Source organism: Anomaloglossus baeobatrachus, chromosome 4 (genome assembly GCF_048569485.1).
Source record: "Anomaloglossus baeobatrachus isolate aAnoBae1 chromosome 4, aAnoBae1.hap1, whole genome shotgun sequence".
Taxonomy (NCBI): Eukaryota; Metazoa; Chordata; class Amphibia; order Anura; family Aromobatidae; genus Anomaloglossus; species Anomaloglossus baeobatrachus.
This window is the reverse complement of record NC_134356.1, coordinates 695,183,597-695,209,942: the sequence shown is the minus strand read 5'-3', so window position 1 is coordinate 695,209,942 and position 26,346 is coordinate 695,183,597. Positions and strand designations below refer to the sequence as shown.

Genomic DNA, 26,346 nt, shown 5'->3' with positions numbered 1-26,346 from the left:
CTCCCAGAAGTTCCCTTATGACAGCTCCCTCATTCACCAATTAATTAATTAAAAATAAATCCTGGAAGCTCTCACAGAATCCAAAGACTTCCAAAGAGTACCATGACATCCATCAATACCTATGGAGCGTCATTCTGAGAACGTTCTCAGAGCAAGGCTCCATAGGTCACTGTGAGTCACTGGCAGTCAGGAATTGGTCATGAGTGGTGATGTCACTGAGTTACTGATGTCACCGATAGTGAGAAATTCCCGACTTATGGATCTTGTCAGTAACCTGGAGCCTCGATCTGAGAACATTCTGATAATGAGGCTGCATAGGTCACTCCCAGTTAATGGTAGGTACAGAATTTTTTACTGGTGTGAGAAATTCTGGGCTGCCACTTGCCGGCAGTGACCAATGAAGCATCGTTCTGAAAATGTTCTCAGAATGAATTTCTATAGGATTTAATGGGGGCGGTGGGACAATACTCTTTTGATTACTTTGGAAGTTCCAATATTTATGTTGAAGTAATAATTTGGGTGTGTGGGGGAATCTTTAATCAACTTTTTTTTCTGTGTGTATTTTTTTTAACTTTACACTGGCAGGGTTAGTAACGGGGTGTCTAACCAGTGCCTCTTCATTACCAACTCCTGCGCTTGATGCCAGCTGTAAACTCACAACGGACAACAATCCCAAAATTTAACATCATTTGCCACGGCACCAAGGCAATTGGGAAGAGCATCAAATGGATGTTCCACTTCTGGGGCAGCTGTGGGCTGCTATTTTAATGCTGGGAGAGGCAAAATAGCCATGGACCTTCCCAGTTTGATAATTCCAGCCCACAACTGTCTGCTTTACCTTGGCGGGTTATCAAAAATAGTTGGGACCCGACTCCACAATCTTTAAATACATCTCATAAATCTGTACGAGATAATCTAAGTAGAATAACATTTATTTGTCATTTTAACCCTATTATTCTCAGATAGATGATATTGTAAAACAACTTTGGAATATTTTACAGCAGGCATACCCAGACATCTTAGCGTTTAAGAATCACAGAATCATAGCATCACAGAATGGTGGAGGGGACATCTTTAGACATCTGGTCCAATCCCCTGCTCCCAGAGGGATTCATTATATCATACCATACAAGTGTCTGTCCAGTCTCTTTTTGAAAACCTCCATCTAAAGGGATCCCAACATCTCTCGTTGCAGCTTATTCCACTCATTGATCACCCTCACTGTCAAAGATTTTTTTTTTAATATCTACTCTGTCTCCTCCCCATCAGTTTCATCCCTTGTTTCTCATATTTCCTTGTGCAAATGAGAATAAATATGATCCCTCTACAGTGTCACCACCTTTGAGATATTGTTAGAAAGCTATCAAGTCTCCTCTCAGTCTTCTTTATGCAAGGTAAACATTCCCAAATCCTGTAATCGTTCCTCATAGGACATGGTTTGCAGACTGCTCACCATCCTGATACCTTTTCTCTGAACTTGGTCCATTTTTTTTATGTCTTTTAAATATGTGGTAACCAGAACTGGACACAGTATTCCAGAGGAGTTATGAAAAAAGAAGAGTAGAGGCGGATAATGACTTCACTTGATCTAGACTCTTTTCTTCTCCCAATACATCCCAGAATTGTGTTTGGAGTTTGCCTTTTTGCTGCTGCATCACATTGTGGACTCCTGTGCAGTCTGTGGTCTATTAGTATACCCAAGTTTTTATCACATGTGCTGCTGCTTAGTCCTAATCCTCCAATTCTGTATATGCTTTTTTCTTTTTTCTTGCAGACGTACAACTTTGCATTTCTCCTTTTTATAAACCATTCTGTTAGTTGCTGCCCACTGTTCCAGTTCTTTTAGATCTTTTTGAATCCTCTCTCTCTTCTCTAGTATTAGCTATCCCTTTTATCTTTGTGCCATCAGCAAACTTAATCAGCTTACCCTCAATTTCTTTATCTAAATCATAAATAAAGATGTTGAACAACACAGTCCCAAGACAGAGCTCTGGGGTACCCAACTTGAAGCATTCCTCCAACGGAACATGCAGCCATTTATGACCACTCTTTGGCCTTGTGCGCATGCTGCATTTTTTGCTGTGTTTTTGCTGCTTTTTTGGTGCAGGTTGTGATCCTAAACTGCATGTATGACCTTTCACAGCAAAGTCTATGAGAAATCCGAAAGGCTGTGAGCACATTGCTTCTTTTTTGCCTGCAGTTTTGGTTGCAGAAAAAAGAAGCAGCATGTCACTTTTTTTCTGCGTTTTTCCCTTAAGGGATTGTTCGGCGGTCACAGCGACGTCGCTGACCAGGTATGTGCGTGTGACGCTGTCGTAGCGATAATGTTCGCTACGGCAGCGATCACACAATATCGCACGAACGATGGGGGCGGGTGCTATCGCGCGCAACATCGTTAGCAATTGCTAGCGATGTCGCAGCATGTAAAGCCTCCTATACTATTTGAGTCTGATCACTAAACCAGTTATGAATCCACCTAACAATTGTCTTGTCTATTCCAAACTTGGTCATTTTCTCAATATAGATAGTATGAGAAACTTTGTCAAATGCTTTTCTGAAGTCAAGCTATTTTATATCTACTGCATTTCCCTGATCCACCCAGTCAGTGATTCTATCATAGAAGCAAATTAAGTAACTCTGACATGGCTTATTAGTTACAAACCCATGCTGGCTATAGTTAATCATTTTATTCTTTTCCAGGTACTTGCTTACATGTGCTTAATTATTTTCTCAAAGATCTTTTCTGGTTTATAAGTCCCATTAACAGGCCTGGGTCCACTTTCTTCCCCTTTCTGAAGATGGGGACAACAGTTGATCTTCTCTAGTCTTCAGGAACTTCTGTTCTCCAGTAATTTTCAAAGTATGTGGAAAGTGGTTCAGAAATTTCCTCTGATATCTCTCTCAGAACCCTAGGGTGTAATTCATCTGGAAGTGGAGACTTGTATTCATTTATGTTAGCTAACTATTCCCTCACTATCTCTGTTTATAGATGACCTGGATTCTTCTATTCCCTCAATAGTACAGTGAAGATCACTTGATGTTACATTTACTTTCTGAGAGAAAACATATGCAAAATACTAATTTTAGTCTTCTCTACATCATTTTTTACCACTTCACTATTTTCATGATGCAAAAATCCCATAGCATGCTTTACTTTTCTTTTACTTTTGATGTACCCCCCAAATCCTTTTTTATGGGGATTTTTCTTTTTTTTCTGTAATGAAAAGTTGTCTACAAATTAGGATAAATTAATTTGGGTTGATTTGAGAAAACTAAGACAGTACAAAATGAATCCTATTATTCCTGTAGAAATGGCCCTTTTCTATACCTTCGCTGCTCGCAGGGGAACATTATTAAAGGAGAATTCTTTATACAGCCTCATACAGTTATAGAAAAGATCACCTTCCTAGAAGAGGTGGGAATATCTCTGCGGAGAGAAGCATTTTGGCTGCATACATTGCTGACCCTACATCCTAGAGGTCTAAAAATGGAATATGAATTGAGCAAACTAATATGAGTTTCCTCTCCAGACCACAAGTACGGTGAGCTCAATATTAATTATCTGGACAAGAAGTATGCTACACATTAATTCTTTGAGAATACTATATTACCTATTGATATGTCTTCAAATAATTGTGGGGAAATTTGAGATATTTAATAATTGGAATATTTGTTGAGCATATTATGTGGCCTTTTTTCCTCTTTTTCTTTTTTTTTTTGCATTGGGCTGTGTAACGCATGCGTCATTCGCATGTGCCCTCATAAGTCACCACACGAAACTCCCACGTTGCGATTTTGGATAAAGCATGCCAGCTCACAGATAAACCAGTGCATAGGGTGTTCTCTCAACAGGCATGATCAAATGATCATATCAGGGTGATAAACAGTGAGTGTTACAATGTATAGAATAGGCCGAGCTGGCTCCAGGTTTTTGTGGACCCCAGGTGAAAAAGTCTAAGTGGGGCCCATGCACTCACAGAAACACACATAAACTAATACATACACATACAGAAATACATAAAGTATATAGATATTTGAAGACAAATTCACAAAAATACATAGAAACAGACATAAATCTAAACTCAGTATGCATCCGGCTGTCCTCTCAAAGCATATACCAGCCAACATTCATAAAGATGAACAAGTCACAAATGTCCAGTGACTTTGCCACCCCAGTCCCAGACTGTGCAGACTAGGTGATGGTGTACTGCCAGGTTTCTGTGAGCAAGAGGCCTACGCCTGTCTGTCATGCATGTCTTGATCGTTAATATTTAAATTGCAGGCCACAATAATATGTTGCAAGGACCATACCTCCCTGTTTTATCGCCCTACGGGGAGGAAGGCAATTGATGCTACTGTCCTGTTGTGTGCCTAAAAGGATTTAGAATGTCGAGACTCCAAAATGGGTCTGAAACTTATGTCTTGTGGGTAGTGCCATGGTTCTGGAAGGACAGTATGTCTTCATTTTTCAAATTAAAATGCCGTCTCACATCCTGTGTGTTGCAAAGAGTGTAACTCCCTGCTATTTTAACAACCTATAGTGAGGGGGTAATTGATGCTACTGTACTGCTGTCTGCGTCAAAAGATTTTTAAGATTTATATTTTCATATGTTTTTTGAACAATACAAACATTACCAAACACTAACAATATAAAACCATTTTTTAAAAATGCTCTGTCAAACTTCTTATTTTTAACACTTTTGACATGAATATAAGGGATGATCGAATACCCTAATATTCACTTTGCCGAATATCCGGCGAAAATCTCTCCGCTATTCGACTATTTCTGAATATTTGACGCCCAATGTAAGTCTATGGGAAACCAGAATAATGTCACGTTGGACCTAACGGCGAGATCTGGTGACTGAGGAAAATATAGAGAATAACCCCGGCACACTATTACTCCCAAAAAAAGAGGTAAACCATGTGACTGTTCATAAGCAAATTTCTTTTTATTGATCAAATTATGCTGTAAAATATGTATTATGATTCGTCCAAACAAGTCGACGTTTCGGCTTTGGGCCTTCGTCAGACTGGACTTTATCACAGTTAATATGTTGGCATAGAATCACATCAGGGCATGAGCCAAGGAATAAATGACGGAGGGAAATTGTGACATGCACTGTTGTAGATAGTAAAAGTTATATGTGAACTGTTATGTAGATATTGGAAGTGCATGTATTACATGTAGTGATGAGCGAGTACGCTTGTCACTACTCGGTACTCGCACGAGTATCACTGTACTCGGGTTACTCGGCGGGGACCGAGTAATCTCGCGATACTCGTGCTGTACTCGTGGTCTTCATCCCTGCATGTTGGCGCTCTTTTGAGAGCCAGCCCTCATGCAGGGATTGGCTGGCAGACCACTGCAATGCCACAGCCCTGTTAGTTGTGGAATGGCAGTGATTGGCTGGCCCGCACAGCGTGACTGAGCCTTTATACCGGCGGGCGCGCTGTGCTCTGATAGGGCTGCTTCTCACTTGTGAGTTTCTCGCAGTAGAGCAATGCAAAAAAATCTCGCATTGGAATCGGACACATGTTAGTCAATGATTCAGCTCGCATTTGCGGTTTTTTTCTCAGTCCAAATCGGACTGAGAAAAAAATCGCAGCATGCTGCTTTTTTGCGAGTTTCTACTGCGAGTCTCTCCAATGCAAGTCTATGGGAGCGTGTAAAAAATCGGATGTCACAGGACGGCACTCACCATCCTAGTGACATCCGATTTTCTAAATACATTTCTCGCATGTTTCCTAAAACACTGGAAACGAGTGATGTCTCACAATGTCTGTCAATCACTATTCTCTGTCAGTCGGTCTCTCCCTCTCAGTCTCTATTCTCTCTCTGTCGGTCCGTCACTATCTCTGTCCCTCTCTCACAGTCTATCGGTCATTTTCCCCTCCTCTCTCATAGTCACCGTTCCCTGATCACCGGCGCGGCGCTGCACGGCATTCACACTGCTCCGGCGGCATTTACTATTTTGAAAAAGCCGGCTGCTCATTAAACAATCTCGTATTCCCTGCTTTCCCCGCCCACTGGCGCCTATGATTGGTTGCAGTGAGACACGATCCCACGCTGAGTGACAGGTGTCTCACTGCACCCAATCACAGCAGCCGGTGGGCGTGTCTATACTGTGCAGTGAAATAAATAATTAAATAATTAAAAAAAACGGCGTGCGGTCCCCCCAATTTTAATACCAGCCAGATAAAGCCATATGGCTGAAGGCTGGTATTCTCAGGATGGGGAGCCCCACGTTATGGGGAGCCCCCCAGCCTAACAATATCAGTCAGCAGCCACCCAGAATTGCCGTATACATTATATGTGACAGTTCTGGAACAGTACCTGGCTCTTCCCTATTTGCCCTGGTGCATTGGCAAATCGGGGTAATAAGGAGTTAATGGCAGCCAATAGCTGCCACTAAATCCTAGATTAATCATGTCAGGCGTCTCCCCAAGATTCATTCCATGATTAATCTGTAATTTACAGTAAATAAACACACACACACACACCTGAAAAAATCCTTTATTAGAAATAAAAAACACTAACAAAGTCCCTCATCACCAATTTAATAAGCCCCAAAAAGCCCTCCATGTCCGGCGTAATCCAGGATGGTCCAGCGTCGCTTCCAGCTCTGCTGCATGAAGGTGACCGGAGCTGCAGAAGACACCGCCGCTCCTGACACCTCCACGCAGCAACTGAGGTGAGTATCGCGATCAGCTGAGCTGTCACTAAGGTTACCCGCTGTCACTGGATCTAGCGGTGGCCGTGAGTTACCTGACTGACAGCAGCTGATCGCGCTACTCACCTCAGTTGCTGTATGGAGCTGACAGGAGCGGCGGTGTCTGCTGCAGCTCCGGTCACCTTCATGCAGCAGAGCTGGAAGCGACGCTGGTCCATCCTGGATTACACCGGACATGGAGGGCTTTTTGGGGATTATTTAATAGGTGAACCAGGGAATTTGTTAGTGTTTTCTATTTCTAATAAATGATTTTTTCAGGTGTGTGTGTGTGTGTTTATTTACTGTAACTTACGGATTAATCATGGAAGGTTTCTCGGGGAGACGCCTGACATGATTAATCTAGGATTTAGTGGCAGCTATGGGCTGCTGCTGACTGATATTGTTAGGCTGGGGGGCTCCGTGGAGCTCCCCATCCTGAGAATACCAGCCTTCAGCCGTATGGCTTTATCTGGCTGGTATTTAAATTGGGGGAGACCGCACGCCATTTTTTTTTAATTATTTATTTATTTATTTTACTGCACAGTATAGACACGCCCACCGGCGGCTGTGATTGGGTGCAGTGACACAGCTATCACTCAGCGTGGTGGGCGTGTGTGACTGCAACCAATCACAGGCGCCTGTGGGCATGGGAAGCAGGGAATACGAGATTGATTAATGAGCGGCTGGCTTTTTCAAAACAGTAAAAGCCGCCGGAGATTTTATAACAGCTGTGCAGTGCCGCGTCGGATATCGGGGAACGGTAAGTATGAGAGAGGGGGGGAAATGACCGAAAGACTGAGAGAGGGACAGACAAGAGAGAGAGACTGACACAGAAATAAAGAAAATGACTTTTGTGACATTTTTAGGGTTTCTACATGCTGCCGGGGGGTCATTTCATAAAAATACTTGGGTCTCCCATAGGATAACATTGGGCTCGGTGCTCGGGCCGAGTACACGAGTATCTTGGGATGCTCGGCCCGAGCCTCGAGCACCCGAGCTTTTTAGTATTCGCTCATCACTAATTACATGCTATGTCAATGAAGATATCACCTTAGAGGGTGAATAGCAGGCTCCACAACCTTGTGTCTAATGCACACTGGATCACATTCACATGACTCAAATAATTAATTACGGACTGCTGAGGGGTCCATATTTTGCAGGTCAGTGGCAGAGGGTGTAACTGGAGATTGCTGGGGTGCAGATCAGTGTGTAGTAAAAAACTATGTCTGCTCTAAATTCAGGCCAATTATGTATAATATCACCGGTAGGACCAGAAGCGCCAAAAGCCGTTACCACACAGGTGCTGGACGTGCGGTCTGTGAGTGCAGGATCCTCCACTCACAGACCGCACGTCCAGCACCTTTATGGTACGTGACTGTACGGGACTGTCGCATATACTGGATGTGGCAATTCTGGGCGGCTGCTGGCTGATATTTTTAGGCTGGGGGGCTCCCCATAATGGGGGGCTTACCATCCTGAGAATACCAGCTTTCAGCCATGTGGCTTTATCTTGGCTGGTATCATAATTTGGGAGGACCGCACGCCGTTTTTTTTAAATTATTTATTTATTTATTTTATGGCACTACATAGACCTGCCCACCAGCGGCTGTGATTGGTTGCAGTGAGACAGCTGTCACTCAGCGTGGGGGCGCATCTGAATGCAACTAATCATAGGCGCTGGTGGGCGGGGGAAGCAGGGATATGAGATGGAAAATGAACGGCCGGCATTTTCAAAAGCTTGAGAAGCCGCCACAGTGTGACAGCCGTGCAGCGCCGCACCTTTGATCGGTCAGTAATCAGTGAGTATGAGAGGGGGGGAGAAGGAGAGACCAACAGACAGAGAGAGAGACCCAAAGACCTGCGTTCTGTTTGTCAAATAAGTGATTTATGGAGCTGCTAGCAGCTACTGGACACTGTGTTGAGCCCTTAAAAGGACTATTTATTAGTTGGATGTAAGAACGCTCTCCCCACACAGGCAGCTTCGCAATGACTGCATGTTCACAAAATGGCGGCAGCCTTATATAGCCCCTATGACGCTGTGCGGCCAAGCCAATCACAGTAACACCACAACAAAGATGGCTGCGGCATTACTGTGAGAACAAGCAATATCAGAAGTGTTCATTGGCTGGAAAACAGGCGCCAGGAAATCAGAAATGAAAATGAAAGTACTGGAGCGAATACCATATTGAATATTGGATAGTGAATACCTCGAATACCCCATTATCCTTTGGATACCGAATAGTGGCAAATACATAATAAATATCCTTCAAAACAAGAATAATGGTTTCTCCAAACGTTTTCTAAAATCTTGTGAAATGTGGTACAAATGTAATGGAATGTTCCTTTTAGAAAGTATAAAGGTTACAGCCAGATGTATCACACATAGTTGATGGATCAAACATGGCAGCAGGATCATTACCAACAGAAACAGGAGACTGAATTGTAGGTGACATGGGATGTAATGGCCAAACAGGGGCGACTGCTGCTTTGGGTTTGGAGGTTGAGCCTTAAAATTATTGTTGTTTTTTTCAGCAGACAGAACACATAGATTATTCATCAGCTGTGGCATACCCACTTCTCCCACCACAGTGATCTCCTGGCTCATAGGTGGCAGCCCTTGTTCTTCCATCTCCTTCTCCTCCCTTTCCACAACTACAATAGAAGTGAATGTCATCTGGAATATCCAGGTCCTCCTCTCTCAGTACTATGGGGACCAAGTTTGATAAATGGCTGGCTACACAGTACCTGAAGTTAGGGAAGGTCATGCCCGATTATGGTGCAAACCTAGCGGCGGCACTACATGTGCTCACTTTTTCAAATTAAAATGCAGGCCCTCAGGATTGTGTGTTGCATAGACCATATCTGCCTGCTGTTTTAAGATCCTATGTGGAGGGGGACAATTGATGCTACTGTACTTCTGTGTCTCTGGAAGGATTTTTAATGTCAAGACTCTAAAATTGGTGTGAGACTTATGTCTTGTGTGTAGTGTCAGAATATTATGAGCAAGAAGCCTAAATCGGTCACTGTAGCATATCTTCCTTTTTCTAATTCTAATGCCGGATTGTGTGTTTCATGGACCATCTTTTCCTGCTCTTTAATGCCTTATGGCGAGGGGTCAATTGTAGAGATGAGCGAACCGGTCGCGGTTCGGCTCGAGGTCGGCTCGCCGAACGGGTGTCCCGTTCGAGTTCGGTTCATCGAACGTTCGACGAACCGAACTCGAGCCACTAGGCTATAATGGGAGGCAATCACAAACACATAAAAATGCATGATAAATGTACACAAACAGTTAATAAACATTGCCATAACACTTACCGGTCCTCGCGATCCCTTCTGCACTCTGTCTCCTGCCGCTATTCCATCCGATGATCGCTGAATCCTCCCGTGACCGGCACTGCCAGCAGAGATGCAGGACCTGTCGTGACGTCAGAATAGCCATGTGACCAGTCACGTGGCTATTATCTCATTGGCTACAGACTGGTCACATGACTATGATGCGTCATGTAGGACCTGCGAGTGCATCTCTCCGGTACACGGTGCACATATGTGTATCGCCGTGTACCGGCGACATGCTCTAGCACACGGTCGACTCTCCGTTCCGTTATGGACCGGCTGACACAGCCGGTCATTAACGGAGATCACCGTTGCCATAGCAACGCAGTTAGCGGTGACGTCACCGCTAACCGCAGCTCCGAGAGCACCGTTGCTATGGTAACGCGTCTGTCAGCGTTACCGCTGTTACCGCTGACAGCCAGCACTGATCACTCACGGAGTGAAGGCTGCACGCTGCTTCCCGATTGTAGTGAGGATTGTAGTGAGGATGAGGTTCCCCAGCCCCAAGTGATGGGCTGGTGAACCTCATCCTCACTACAATCGTCACTACTACTACACTAGAAAGAAAGAAGACAGAAGAGCAGGATCGTGGAGGGCTGACAGGGGGTAATAAAGATGGAGTCTCTAATGTGTCTGTGTGTATATATTTCTATTAAAGTATTTTTTCTCTGTGTGGTGTCTTTTTTTTAACCCTTTATTGGAGATTCTTAATGGCCGGGTCAAACGTGCCTGACATTAAGAATCTCTGGCTTAATACTGGCTAGTAAAACAAAGCCAGTATTAACTCATGATTACCCAACAAGCCACCCGGCTCCAGGGCTGTTGGAAGAGTTGGATACAGCGCCAGATGATGGCGCTTCTATGAGAGCGCCATTTTCTGGGACGGCTGCGGACTGAAATCCGCAGCAGAGGCGCCCAGAAACCTCGGGCTAACCTGTGCTGCGGATTCCAATCCCCAGCTGCCTAGTTGTACCCGGCTAAACACAAAAATGGGGCGAAGCCCACGTCATTTGTTTTTTAATTATTTCATGAAATAAGTGAAAGAATTAAAAAAAATGGGCTTCCCTATATTTTTGGTTCCCAGCCGGGTACAAATAGGCAACTGGGGGTTGGAGGCAGCCCGTGGCTGCCTGCTGTACCTGGCTAGCATACAAAAATATGGCGAAGCCCACGTCATTTTTTTGGTGGGCAAAAAACTTCTGCATACAGTCCTGGATGGAGTATGCTGAGCCTTGTAGTTCTGCAGCTGCTGTCTGCTCTTCTCCATACAGACAGACAGCAGCTGCAGAACTACAAGGCTCAGCATACTCCATCCAGGACTGTATGCAGAAGTTTTTTGCCCCCTGAAAAAATTATGTGGGCTTCGCCATATTTTTGTATGCTAGCCAGGTACAGCAGGCAGGTACAGCTGCCCCCAACCCCCAGTTGCCTATTTGTACCCGGCTGGGAACCAAAAATAAAGGGAAGCCCTTTTTTTATTATTTCATGAATTTCATGAAATAATTAGAAAACAAATGACGTAGGCTTCGCCCCATTTTTGTGTCCAGCCAGGTACAACTAGGCAGCTGGGGATTGGAATCCGCAGCACAGGTTGGCCTGAGCTTTCTGGGCCCCACTGCTGCGAATTGCAGTCTGCAGCCGCCTCAGAAAATGGCACTTTCATAGAAGCGCCATCTTCTGGCGCTGTATCCAACTCTTCCAGCACCTGCCTTCTGTACCTGGCTAGCATACAAAAATATGGCGAAGCTCACGTCCTTTTTTTGTAGTTTTTTGGCAAAAAAAATAAAAAATGCTTCCCTGGATTTTCCATTGCCAGTGAAGGTAACACCAAGCAGTGGGGGTTAGCAGCCAGTAGCTGCTTGGATTACCCTTAGCTAGCAATACAAAAAATGCAGCGGGAGCCCATATATACATTTTTTTAATTATTTATTTAAATAACTAAAAATAAAATGGGCTTCCCTGTATTTTGATTGCTGGACATCACAGTGCTGTAAAAATAAATCTTTAAAAAAATGACGTAGCGCTCCGCGGTATTTTTGATTCTCAGCAGATAAAGCAGACAGCTATGGGTTGCCACCCCATCTGCCTGCCGTTACCTTGGTTGGCAATCAAAATACAGGGAAGCCCATTAATTTTTTCTATTTAAAAAATAGTTAAAAAAAAAAATGACGTTGGGTCCCCCCATTTTTGATAGCCAGCTAGGGTAAAGCAGACGGCTGTAGCCTGAAAACCACAGCTGGCAGCTTTACCGTGGTTGGGGATCCAATGTGGAGGTCCCCTCAGGCTCTTTTTTATAATTATTTTATAAATATTAATAATTACACAATAAAAGTAGGGTCCCCCCCAAATTGGATCACCAGCCAAGGTAAAGCGGACAGCTGTGGTCTGCTATTCTCAGGGTGGGAAGGTCCATAGTTATTGGGCCTTCACAGCCTAAAAAAAGCAGGCCGCAGGCACCCCAGACGTGGCGCATCCACTAGATGCGCCAATCCTGGCGCTTCACCCCAGCTCATCCCGTGCCCTGGTGCAGTGGCAAACGGGGTAATAAATCGGGTTGATACTAGCTGTAAAGTCACCTGAGATCAAGCCCAGCAGTTTGTGATGTCATGGCGTCTATTAGATACCCAACATCATAAACTGTCAGTACTAACAAAAAAAAAAAAAAGCGACAAAAGAAATTTATTTGAAAAAACAGTCCCCAAAACATTTCCTCTTTCACCAATTTATTGTAAGAAAAAAAATAAAGGGGTCCCACGACGACTCTGGACCATCTAGAATATCGGGGGGGGGGAGACACTCAGGGAACGTATCCCCCATTTTCTAGGAGTGCGGACCCTTCATGTGAGGAGTGTGGGTGCAATGAATCTGCACTCACTCTCCCCGGGTCCACAGCAGCAGAGTCCATGTCGTAATGGTTGCTACCAAAGCTGCAATGCCCTGCTCATGAGGTAAGGCCATGCCTAATCAGGAGAACTACTGTAGAGGAAGCTCTGCTCACTGGTATATAGGTGCTCAGAGGTAATAATAGATAAAATTAGTGAGTAACCTCGGCACTCTAAATCTCCCAGACTAAGTCAGTAAGTCACAATGGATAGTAATGCAAAATCACTCTTTATTGGTCCGTATTAAGAAAAAAAAATTTTCATAAGCATATATGTTTTTGTCCAAAACAAGTTACAAATGACGTTTCGGCCTGAGCCTTCGTCAGATTGGACTTATCTGCATGTAATCATGAAAAATGACAATAATCAGTATCACATAAGAGTGAGAGAACAATAACATAAACTCGAACAATGTAGAGGTACAATTGGGATGCAGCAAAAAAATTGCAACACAGCAAGAAATGAAACACATGATACAAATGTCATAATACAGTACAAGGACAATATAGTAATGACAAATATGGGGTCAGAGTAGGCTTAGACAGCTCTGGTACGAAAGAGATGTCAATCATAAAGTAACATGTGCAGTAGGTGTAGAGCTACAGTATGCATGGCAGAACTAATGGGTAGACTGACCATAGAAAAGGAACGGAGAAAAAGTGGAGAAAAAGTGGAGAAAAAAATGGAGAAAAAGTGGAGAAAAAGTGGAGAAAAAGTGGAGAAAAAGTGGAGAAAAAAGTGGAGAAAAAGTGGAGAAAAAGTGGAGAAAAAAATGGAGAAAAAGTGGAGAAAAAGTGGAGAAAAAGTGGAGAAAAAGTGGAGAAAAAGTGGAGTAAAAATGGAGAAAAAGTGGAGAAAAAATGGAGAAAAAAATGTAGAAAAAGTGGAGAAAAAGTGGAGAAAAAAATGGAGAAAAAGTGGAGAAAAAGTGGAGAAAAAGTGGAGAAAAAGTGTTGAAAAAGTGGAGAAAAAAGTGGAGAAAAAGTGGAGAAAAAGTGGAGAAAAAATGGATAAAAAGTGGAGAAAAAGTGGAGAAAAAGTGGAGAAAAAGTGGAGAAAAAGTGGAGTAAAAATGGAGAAAAAGTGGAGAAAAAATGGAGAAAAAAATGTAGAAAAAGTGGAGAAAAAGTGGAGAAAAAGTGGAGAAAAAAATGGAGAAAAAGTGGAGAAAAAGTGGAGAAAAAGTGGAGAAAAAGTGGAGAAAAAAATGGAGAAAAAGTGGAGAAAAAGTGGAGTAAAAATGGAGAAAAAGTGGAGAAAAAATGGAGAAAAAAATGTAGAAAAAGTGGAGAAAAAGTGGAGAAAAAGTGGAGAAAAAATGGAGAAAAAGTGGAGAAAAAGTGGAGAAAAAGTGGAGAAAAAGTAGAGAAAAAAATGGAGAAAAAGTGGAGAAAAAGTGGAGAAAAAGTGGAGAAAAAGTGGAGCACCCTTTGGTGCCTTTCATGTGGCACTAAGGGGTGCTTAGCTTTGTATTTAGCCAAAAAAATGAAAAAAAAAATGACGTAGGGTTCCCCCTAGTTTTGTAGCCAGCTAGGGTAAAGCAGACGGCTGCAGCCTGCAGACCACAGCTGGCAACCTCACCTTGGCTGGTAATCCAAAACTGAGGGCACCCCACGCTGTTATTTTAAATTAAATAAATAATTAAAAAAAAACAACACGTAGGGGTCCCCCAAAATTGGATCACCAGCCAAGGTAAAGCAGACAGCTGGGGCCTGATATTCTCAGACTAGGGAGGTCCTTGGTTATTGGACTCTCCCCAGCCTAAAAATAGCAGGCCGCAGCTGCCCCAGAAGTGGCGCATCCATTAGATGCGCCAATCCTGGTGCTTCGCCCCAGCTCATCCCGCGCCCTGGTGCGGTGGCAAACGGGGTAATATATGGGGTTAATACCAGATGTGTAATGTCACCTGGCATCAAGCCCTGGGGTTGGTGAGGTCAGGCGTCTATCAGATACCCGACATCACCAACCCAGTCAGTAATAAAAAAAATAGACGACAAACACATTTTTATTTGAAAAAACACTCCCGAAAACATTCCCTCTTTAACCAATTTATTAGAATGAAAAACAAATCCAGGTCTGGTGTAATCCAAGGGGTTGCCATGACGATCCACACTGTCCCAGTCAATGAAGAGCAGGATGTTCCCCATTGGCTGGGAGAGCAGTGCAGTGACCTGAGCTAACATCAATGGGTCAGCCCAGGTCACTGCAGGGCATGACAAGTGCTGCTGTCAGCGAGGTACATTACCTGCGCTGATCTCCAGCACACTGACAGCCCCTGTCACTGAGTTCAATGACCGGCGTCTTCACACCAAGTATCGCGAGAGGCCCGTGACGTCACCGCTAGTCAGTCTCGGGTCGGAAGCGAGAGGTGATGTGACAAGCGGCGGCCATGGAGGACAGTGACAGCGCTGAGGTCGGGATGGCGGGACTTCATCACCGCAGGTAAGCCGAGCGGGACCATGTGTGTGTGTGTGTGTGTGTGTGTATGTGAGTGTGTGTGTGTGTGTGTGTGTACTTGTGTACATGCCGCGGGCAGGAGGGGGCGGAGTGAGCTGAGCGGGGAAGTGTGGGCTTCCTGCACGTAACTAGGATAAACATCGGGTTACTAACCAAAGCGCTTTGCTTGGATACCCGATGTTTATCTTGGTTACCAGCTTCTGGCAGGCTGCCAGCGATGGCTCCTGCACACTGTAGCTGTAAAAAGCCCTGCTTTTTGCTGCTAGAACCGTTCTCGAACGTTTCTAGAACTATCGAGCTTTTGCAAAAAAGCTCGAGTTCTAGTTCGATCTAGAACAGCCCCAAAATCACTCGAGCCTAGAACTGGAGAACCACGAACCGCGAACCGCGCTCAACTCTAGTCAATTGATGCTATTGTATCGCTGTGTCTCTGAATGAATATTTGCTATTGAAACTACTACATAGGTCTCCAAGTTGTGCCTTGTCTGTACTGGCAGGGGTATGGGAGCAAAAGCCTTACACCTGTCTCTCATCCACCTCTATATCTCTTTTGTCTATAGCCTAGGGAGCTAATAGCTACATCAAAATAGTGGTGATGCACTGTAAAACATATTTTTGCTCTTTAAAAAGCTTTTTGACTGCCTAAAGGGGTTTTCTGTGCCTTAGATTTGGCCTCCCATTGAATCCAAAGGGGTTCAGAAAGGTTCAATAAACATTCAATGTTCGGTTTGATAAAGGCTCAGTGAATGTAACACTTAATCGGTTCGTTTCGGCGAACCAAACCACAGGGGGTTCACTCATCTCTAGGAATGACCACAGAATATAAAAATGGATAAACTTCCGCCACTTGCTAGCGTGAAGGTCTGATGTGGTGCATATTGAACATCCCATATACTATCACCATACCAGTTACACTCAAGAAAGGGAAAAAAAAGTTGAAGGATGCAAACAGTGGACACAGGAATGTGAATATGTATTACTGCTTAGAAAAAAATAAACATTAAAAAATGTGACATAGTAACTGGGCTCAAATAAAATTAGCAATTTTTATCTGGTAAGTATCTCATTTATTTTCATGTTTTTTCTAAGCAGCAATGCATGTTCACATTCCTGTGTCCTCTATTTTCATCCTTCAGCTTTTTTCTCTCTTGCTTGAGTGCAGCTGTTATTGTGGTAAAACCTTCGGCCATGAAGGTATGTATTCTTTATATTAAATTTGGTACAACACTCTATTGCAAAGAGCTGATGTTGCTAACAACAGTCCTAAAATGTAAGTACCGTATTTTTCATATTATAAGTCGCACTTTTCCTCCCAAAAATTTAGGAGGAAAATGAGGGGTGCGTCCGAATGTAGCTTACCAGGGGGTTGTGAAGAAGGGTCAAAGGAGGCAGGGATAATGCTATGTGGGTGCTGCGGGCGCTGGTCTGTACAGCGCTGTTGTGTGCATCGGGTGGCGCCACCCTGCTTGGCTCTACTCTGTGCGCAGCTGCTGTTCTGCTCAGCGCGTGGCTGCTCTGTTCTGCTCGGCGTGCGGTTGATCTGTTATTCTTGGTGCACAGCTGCGCTGTTCTGCTCGGCGCATGGCTGCTCTGTTCTGCTCGGCGCACGGCTGCGCTTTTCTGCTCGGCGTGTGACTGCTCTGTGCGGTGGGCAGTCATTCTGAAGATGTCGGTGGTCAGCAGACAGGTTTTCAAATAATGGTGCCTAGAGTCAGTGCCTGCGGAGATGGAGCTCTCAGCTTAAGCTCTCATCTGCGCACGCGCCGATTCCAGCCGCCAATATTTGAAGCCCTCACCGTAGACCGCCGTCATCTTCAGAATGGCTGGTGACTCACTGCACCCCGCACAGAGCAGAGCGGCGTCACCAGCCCCACGCAGAGCGGCGTCAATGGCTCCGTACCAAGCAGAGAGCCCACTCAGTATCTGGGCCTTCCTCAGTACCACTGGCAGCATCACCGTACTCCAGTACCACCCCTGCCTCCTGTATCTCCCACTCTGCTGCTGCCCCCTCTCCCTGTTAAAACACCACCAGATTATAAAACGGACCCCATATTTTTTTCACCTTTTTTTTCTCCAAATTTGGGGTGCGCCTTATAATCCGGTGCGTCTTATAAAACGAAAAATATGGTACTTTTAGTGCAATTAGCTTTGGAAGAACAATGGTGAGTGCCGTGTCTTAAGCTACACTTTGTCTATCAGCTGTTTAGTGGACACTTCTTAGTACTGCAGCTCAACTTCTCTTTAAATTCACAATATAATTTTGAGTTGAAGAATAAAAAAAAGTTAAATTCTCAAACATTTTACAACTATCCCCTTAACTTAACTTAAGTGATTCTTTATTTTATATGTTGGCTGTCTGGTCTTTAAACATGTTTTAATTTAGACAATTCCCTATACAAATGGGGCTAATTAAGTCAAAACTCTCTTTAGACTTGTCTATCCTGGCTGCGTGCCTCTCACTTATAATATAAATATCTACAGTAAAACCGGCTCCACTTTGTCTAACATTTTGTCCAATGACCATTTAGAATCATCATGAAGTTTTTGCCTTTGAGACATTTTTTCACAAAATAATAGAGATTCCTAAATATTGATTCATTCTTTTTAAAATGAGTATGAAAATCACAGATTCTGATGTAAGTATTATTACCGCTCTGTATGAGACTGCGCCAAGAATTCTGCTGCAGATTTGAGCTGTATGTATTTGAGAAAGAAGTAAACAGATTATTTTTAACGTGTTTTCTTAAAATTCTAAATTGAAGTGGAAGTCATTTATTATATGATCAAATATTTCTAGCTGAGGGACATTTTTTCCTGTTCGTGATCAGGCACATTTTGAGATCTTTTTTTTCACACATACAGTTTTAAGACCTTTAAGCCTGCTTTACACGGGACAACCGATCGTGCTATTTCACACAGGCTGACGTCGTAAGCAACGCCGGATGTGCGTCACAAAAACTGTGACCCCGACGATCTATCTCACGATAGATCGTCTCGTGTAAAGCACCCTTTAAAGTATTTTCTCTTTCAGACCATCAAATAGTTTTTCAAAGGATAAATCACCCAGGAATATTTTCCCTAAGTGTTTGCCAAGAACATGTCATAAAGAAAGAGATTATAGTATTTTACCTTGAGACATGTTCAAAGTGCTGGCAGACAGGCTGGTGATGGTGGGCGGGGCCTCGACGCGCGTTTCATCGGGCGTGGCTTTGCCAGGACGAAACGCGCGCCGAGGCCCCGCCCACCATCACCAGCCTGTCTGCCAGCACTTTGAACATGTCTCAAGGTAAAATACTATAATCTCTCTCTTTATGACATGTTCTTGGCAAACACTTAGGGAAAATATTCCTGGGTGATTTATCCTTTGACTTTTTGGCCCCATTTTCTTCCCTCTTGGCTATTTGGTCCCTGGTTGCCATATGACTGGTGGTGTCTAGCAGCTATTTTCCATCTGCTAGTGATGTTTGTGCATATGTTTGTGTCTGGCGATTTTAAGATCCTGTTCGCCACTGCTGTCTGTCTCTATGTCACGCACGTTTTATTAATAAACTTGTATTTCACCATTTATTTATTTTGGTCTCTTTTTTACCAGTGATCTTCCCTTCACTTAATTTATTGGTACACTGGGTCACTGGGATTCGTTTAGGTTTTGTGCTCTCATTGAGAACTTCCCTCTCAGGGAATTTGTAGGTTTACATCAAATAGTTTTTGACTCTTTTTTTTTATGTGGTGACTAATTTTTAAATTCAATTTTTTTCTGATACTATGGAAAAATATATGAGCCACAGATATAACCACAAAAAAAGAGTTAAAAGATAATAATCTTTATTATACCATTATATAAAAATATAGACAAATATTAAAAAGGAGTGATATGAAGGGGTGAAAAAGGAGTGATATGATCATCATAGAGTAAAGGTAAAACAAAGACATTATGAAGGTAAAAAACATAGGTATCACTCAATGATGATTGAAATTGAAGAAAAGACATGCAAATAAGAGTGTTTCAGGACAAATTAAATTTGAATAGTGCTAGCGTTTAGAGACAGGTCCTATCAAGCCCATACCATCGTACCTAAAAGAAGCCACTGTGAAACGTTCATTGGGCTGCACAAGGCAGCACCCTTGTGGCACCATATGTTTGTTTAATGTATAACACATAATACCTATGGATGTTTTATAAATCAAACGTACATATCATGCCTTAGGTGTGTTACCTTGTGGTGCCCAATGAGCGTTTCGCAATGGTTTCTTCCAGGGGTGATGGTATGGGCTACATAGGACCTATCTCCAACACGTAGCACTATTCATATTTGATTTGTATTTGGGCAGTCATTTTTCTATTTTTGTCCATTATTTAATTTTGTATTTCATTATTTCTATCATCATTGCGCAGTGCCTATGTTTTGTACTTTCATAGAATCTTGTTTCACTTTTACTCCCTATAATCAGATCACCTCCTATTTAACCCCTTAGTGATGAAGCCAATTTTAACCTTTGTACAGGGTGATTATATTAAATGTGACCGGTGTCTTTTTATGTGTTGATATCTTTAGAATGCTTTAACAGATCCCAGTTATTCTAAGGCTGTGTTTTTCTTAACACACTGTACATACCGTAATGTTAGTGGTAAATATAGTTCAATACTTTTTGTTTTCGTTTGTGAAAATTTTGGAATGTTTTCAAAAAGTTTGAATTTTTCAAACTTTTAATTTCGATATGCTTAAATGTATTAGTCATGCCGAGCAAAATAAGTATTAAATAACATTTCCCATATGTTTACTTTACATCTGCATCCGTTTTCAAATGTCCCTCTATTTTATTAGAATGTTAGAAGGGTTAATATATTCGCAAAACTTTTTCAAGAAATTTACAAAACCTATTTCTTTTGGACCTGTTCAGATTTATTTAACTTTGAGGGGCCTATATATTGGAAACTCCCCAAAAGTGATGTTATTTTAAAAAATTGCACCCTTTAAAATACTTCAAAACTGCTGCCAGATCTTTTTTTTAACCTTTCAAGTTCATAGGAATTCATGTAAAATATATACATTTTCCTCTAAAATGTTGCTTTAGCTCCAATTTGTTCATTTTTACGGAATAAAGAAAAAGTTGGACCCTACAATTTGTTTTGCAGTTGATTCTTAGTGCACTGATTCCCCACATGTGGTCAGAAACTTCTGTTTTGATATATTTTACTTAATGTTAGTGGTAAGTTTAGTTCAATGCTTTTAGTTTTTATCTGTGAAAATATCTGAACTTTGTCAAAAATTTGCAGTTTTCAAGCTTTTAATTTTAATATCTTTAAATTAGTCTTGCCGTACACAATAAATATTAAATAGCATATTCCGCATGTCTCCTTTACATCTGCAGCATTTCTCAAACATTATTTTATTTTGTTATGACGTCAGGTTTAAAAGTTTAGGAGTAATTTCTAATTTTTTCAAGAAATTTACAAAACCTATTTCTTTAGGACCTATTCTGATTTAAATGAACTTTGAGGGGCCTATTTTTTGGAAACTCACCAAATGCGATGCGTTTTTAAAAACTGCAGCCATCAAATACTTCAAAACTTCTGTTAGAAAATTAGTTAACCCTTCAGGTTCTACATAGGAATTATTGCAAACTGTAATTAAAAAATAATAATTTTACACCAAAATGTTGCCTTTACCCCTAATTTTTCACTTTTAAAAGGGATTTACAAAAACTTTGACCCCACAATTTCCTACAGCTTTTTCTTATTGCACTGATATACTACATGTGGTCAGATCTGTTTGGACAAATGGCTCAAAAGGAAAGGAGCAATATTTGAGATTTGTATGACAAATTTGGCTGAAATAGATTGTAGGCACCATGTTTAATTTTCAGACCCCCTGAGGTGTTTAAATAACAGAAAGTCCCCACAATTGACCATATTTCGGAAACTAGACTAATGAAGGAATTCATTTAGGGGTGTTTTAAGCATTTTGAACCCATAGGTGTGTCACAGTTCTTTTTAAAATGTGGATGTGAAAACAAAAAAAAATGTTTTTGACCTATAAAATGTTGCTTTATCCTCAAATTTGTAATTATCACACTGAATAATAGGAGACTTGCTATCAATTTTTTTCAAAGTATTTTGGGGTATACAACATTTTTTGGTTGCTTTATTTTTAGACTTTTCAGACACAGAATGAATAAAAGCCAGCAATTACAATTCATTATTTGCATTTGTGCTTTTGTTTCCACAATTCACTTTGTGGTTATATTACTAGACTGATTTATTGCTCAGGTCAGTACAGTTACAGCGATACCAGATCTGGAACCTTTTTTAATGCTTTGCTACCTTTAGGGCCATGTTACACGCAACAACATACAGTCAGGGCCAGAAATATTTGGACAGTGACACAAGTTTTGTTATTTTAGCTGTTTACAAAAACATGTTCAGAAATACAATTCTATATATAATATAGGCTGAAAGTGCACACTCCCAGCTGCAATATGAGAGTTTTCACATCCAAATCGGAGAAAGGGTTTAGGAATCATAGCTCTGTAATGCATAGCCTCCTCTTTTTCAAGGGACCAAAAGTATTTGGACAAGGGACTCTAAGGGCTGCAATTAACTCTGAAGGCGTCTCCCTCGTTAACCTGTAATCAATGAAGTAAATAAAAGGTCTGGGGTTGATTACAGGTGTGTGGTTTTGCATTTGGAAGCTGTTGCTGTGACCAGACAACATGCGGTCTAAGGAACTCTCAATTGAGGTGAAGCAGAACATCCTGAGTAGAGATGAGCGAACCGGTCCCGGTTCGGCTCGAGGTCGGTTCGCCGAACGGAGGTCCCGTTCGAGTTCGGCTCGTCGAACGTTCGACGAACCGAACTCGAGCCAATAGGAAACAATGGCAGGCAATCACAAACACAGTAAAACACCTAGAAAACACCCTCAAAGGTGTCCAAAAGGTGACAAACAACTCAAACACATGGGAAAGTGACAAGGACATATACTCATGCGAAAACAAAACAGCTGGACAAGGAAAAAGAGGAGGACACACAGATATAGGCATGGCACGCCATTCTAAAATCATGTAAAACACCGCAAGGTGACTCCAAGCGTAGTCTCCCTTTTTTTCCAAAAATTGGGCCCCACACACACCCACCCATTCAGTGGCAGCAGTTGGGCCCCAGTTGTACAATTCACAGCTAGATTTGCATCAAGCACATTCAAAAATACGCCATTCTTATCCGTCCCCAGGATGACACCGGGGTAGGTAGCAAAGTCTTTCCTGATCCCAGCTCTGTTCATCTTGGCTTCTTTTAAAAACACAGCAAGCAAGGGTTACTCCAAGCGGAGCCTCCCTTTTTTCCAAAAATTGGGCCACACAGACACCCACCCCATCAGTGGCAGCACTTGGGCCCTAGTTGCAAACAGGATGTTTTGATTTGCATCAAGCACATTCAAAAATACGCCATTCTTATCCGTCCCCAGGATGACACCGGGGTAGGTAGATAAAGTCTTTGCTGACCCATGACTTGTTCATCTTGGCTTCTTTTAAAAACAATGTAAGCAAGGGTTACTCCAAGCGGAGTCTCCCTTTTTTCCAAAAATTGGGCCCCACACACACCCACCCATTCAGTGGCAGCAGTTGTGCCCCAGTTGTACACTTCACAGCTACATTTGCATCAAGCACATTCAAAAATACGCCATTCTTATCCGTCCCCAGGATGACACCGGGGTAGGTAGCAAAGTCTTTCCTTATCCCAGCTCTGTTCATCTTGGCTTCTTTTAAAAGCACAGCAAGCAAGGGTTACTCCAAGCGGAGCCTCCCTTTTTTCCAAAAATTGGGCCACACAGACACCCACCCCATCAGTGGCAGCACTTGGGCCCTAGTTGCAAACAGGATGTTTTGATTTGCATCAAGCACATTCAAAAATACGCCATTCTTATCCGTCCCCAGGATGACACCGGGGTAGGTAGCAAAGTCTTTCCTGATCCCAGCTCTGTTCATCTTGGCTTCTTTTAAAAACACAGCAAGCAAGGGTTACTCCAAGCGGAGCCTCCCTTTTTTCCAAAAATTGGGCCACACAGACACCCACCCCATCAGTGGCAGCACTTGGGCCCTAGTTGCAAACAGAATGTTTTGATTTGCATCAAGCACATTCAAAAATACGCCATTCTTATCCGTCCCCAGGATGACACCGGGGTAGGTAGCAAAGTCTTTCCTGATCCCAGCTCTGTTCATCTTGGCTTCTTTTAAAAACACAGCAAGCAAGGGTTACTCCAAGCGGAGCCTCTTTTTTTTCCAAAAATTGGGCCACACAGACACCCACCCCATCAGTGGCAGCACTTGGGCCCTAGTTGCAAACAGGATGTTTTGATTTGCATCAAGCACATTCAAAAATACGCCATTCTTATCCGTCCCCAGGATGACACCGGGGTAGGTAGCAAAGTCTTTCCTGATCCCAGCTCTGTTCATCTTGGCTTCTTTTAAAAACACAGCAAGCAAGGGTTACTCTAAGCGGAGCCTCCCTTTTTTCCAAAAATTGGGCCACACAGACACCCACCCCATCAGTGGCAGCACTTGGGCCCTAGTTGCAAACAGGATGTTTTGATTTACATCAAGCACATTCAAAAATACGCCATTCTTATCCGTCCCCAGGATTACACTGGGGTAGGTAGATAAAGTCTTTGCTGACCCATGACTTGTTCATCTTGGCTTCTTTTAAAAACAATGTAAGCAAGGGTTACTCCAAGCGGAGTCTCCCTTTTTTCCAAAAATTGGGCCCCACACACACCCACCCCTTCAGTGGCAGCAGTTGTGCCCCAGTTGTACACTTCACAGCTACATTTGCATCAAGCACATTCAAAAATACGCCATTCTTATCCGTCCCCAGGATGACACCGGGGTAGGTAGCAAAGTCTTTCCTGATCCCAGCTCTGTTCATCTTGGCTTCTTTTAAAAACACAGCAAGCAAGGGTTACTCCAAGCGGAGCCTCCCTTTTTTCCAAAAATTGGGCCACACAGACACCCACCCCATCAGTGGCAGCACTTCGGCCCTAGTTGCAAACAGGATATTTTGATTTGCATCAAGCACATTCAAAATTACGCCATTCTTATCCGTCCCCAGGATGACACCGGGGTAGGTAGCAAAGTCTTTCCTGATCCCAGCTCTGTTCATCTTGGCTTCTTTTAAAAACAATGTAAGCAAGGGTTACTCCAAGCGGAGTCTCCCTTTTTTCCAAAAATTGGGCCCCACACACACCCACCCCTTCAGTGGCAGCAGTTGTGCCCCAGTTGTACACTTCACAGCTACATTTGCATCAAGCACATTCAAAAATACGCCATTCTTATCCGTCCCCAGGATGACACCGGGGTAGGTAGCAAAGTCTTTCCTGATCCCAGCTCTGTTCATCTTGGCTTCTTTTAAAAACACAGCAAGCAAGGGTTACTCCAAGCGGAGCCTCCCTTTTTTCCAAAAATTGGGCCACACAGACACCCACCCCATCAGTGGCAGCACTTGGGCCCTAGTTGCAAACAGGATGTTTTGATTTGCATCAAGCACATTCAAAAATACGCCATTCTTATCCGTCCCCAGGATGACACCGGGGTAGGTAGCAAAGTCTTTCCTGATCCCAGCTCTGTTCATCTTGGCTTCTTTTAAAAACACAGCAAGCAAGGGTTACTCCAAGCGGAGCCTCTCTTTTTTCCAAAAATTGGGCCACACAGACACCCACCCCATCAGTGGCAGCACTTGGGCCCTAGTTGCAAACAGGATGTTTTGATTTGCATCAAGCACATTCAAAAATACGCCATTCTTATCCGTCCCCAGGATGGCACCGGGGTAGGTAGCAAAGTCTTTCCTGATCCCAGCTCTGTTCATCTTGGCTTCTTTTAAAAACACAGCAAGCAAGGGTTACTCCAAGCGGAGCCTCCCTTTTTTCCAAAAATTGGGCCACACAGACACCCACCCCATCAGTGGCAGCACTTGGGCCCTAGTTGCAAACAGGATGTTTTGATTTACATCAAGCACATTCAAAAATATGCCATTCTTATCCGTCCCCAGGATTACACCGGGGTAGGTAGATAAAGTCTTTGCTGACCCATGACTTGTTCATCTTGGCTTCTTTTAAAAACAATGTAAGCAAGGGTTACTCCAAGCGGAGTCTCCCTTTTTTCCAAAAATTGGGCCCCACACACACCCACCCCTTCAGTGGCAGCAGTTGTGCCCCAGTTGAACACTTCACAGCTACATTTGCATCAAGCACATTCAAAAATACGCCATTCTTATCCGTCCCCAGGATGACACCGGGGTAGGTAGCAAAGTCTTTCCTGATCCCAGCTCTGTTCATCTTGGCTTCTTTTAAAAACACAGCAAGCAAGGGTTACTCCAAGCGGAGCCTCCCTTTTTTCCAAAAATTGGGCCACACAGACACCCACCCCATCAGTGGCAGCACTTGGGCCCTAGTTGCAAACAGGATATTTTGATTTGCATCAAGCACATTCAAAATTACGCCATTCTTATCCGTCCCCAGGATGACACCGGGGTAGGTAGCAAAGTCTTTCCTGATCCCAGCTCTGTTCATCTTGGCTTCTTTTAAAAACACAGCAAGCAAGGGTTACTCCAAGCGGAGCCTCCCTTTTTTCCAAAAATTGGGCCACACAGACACCCACCCCATCAGTGGCAGCACTTGGGCCCTAGTTGCAAACAGGATGTTTTGATTTGCATCAAGCACATTCAAAAATACGCCATTCTTATCCGTCCCCAGGATGACACCGGGGTAGGTAGCAAAGTCTTTCCTGATCCCAGCTCTGTTCATCTTGGCTTCTTTTAAAAACACAGCAAGCAAGGGTTACTCCAAGCGGAGCCTCCCTTTTTTCCAAAAATTGGGCCACACAGACACCCACCCCATCAGTGGCAGCACTTGGGCCCTAGTTGCAAACAGGATGTTTTGATTTGCATCAAGCACATTCAAAAATACGCCATT

General features: G+C 43.1%; 1 protein-coding gene across 1 annotated transcript in view; it reads left to right on the top strand.

The window, feature by feature from the left end:
• The first annotated feature begins 199 nt into the window (after positions 1-199).
• LOC142303008 (olfactory receptor 1500-like) overlaps positions 200-26,346 on the top strand; it is a 40,705-nt gene continuing 14,558 nt past the window's right edge. Inside the window, exon 1 of the mRNA XM_075344109.1 lies at positions 200-335. Coding sequence (XP_075200224.1) covers positions 200-335 — 136 coding nt within the window. The remainder of the gene's footprint in view (positions 336-26,346) is intronic.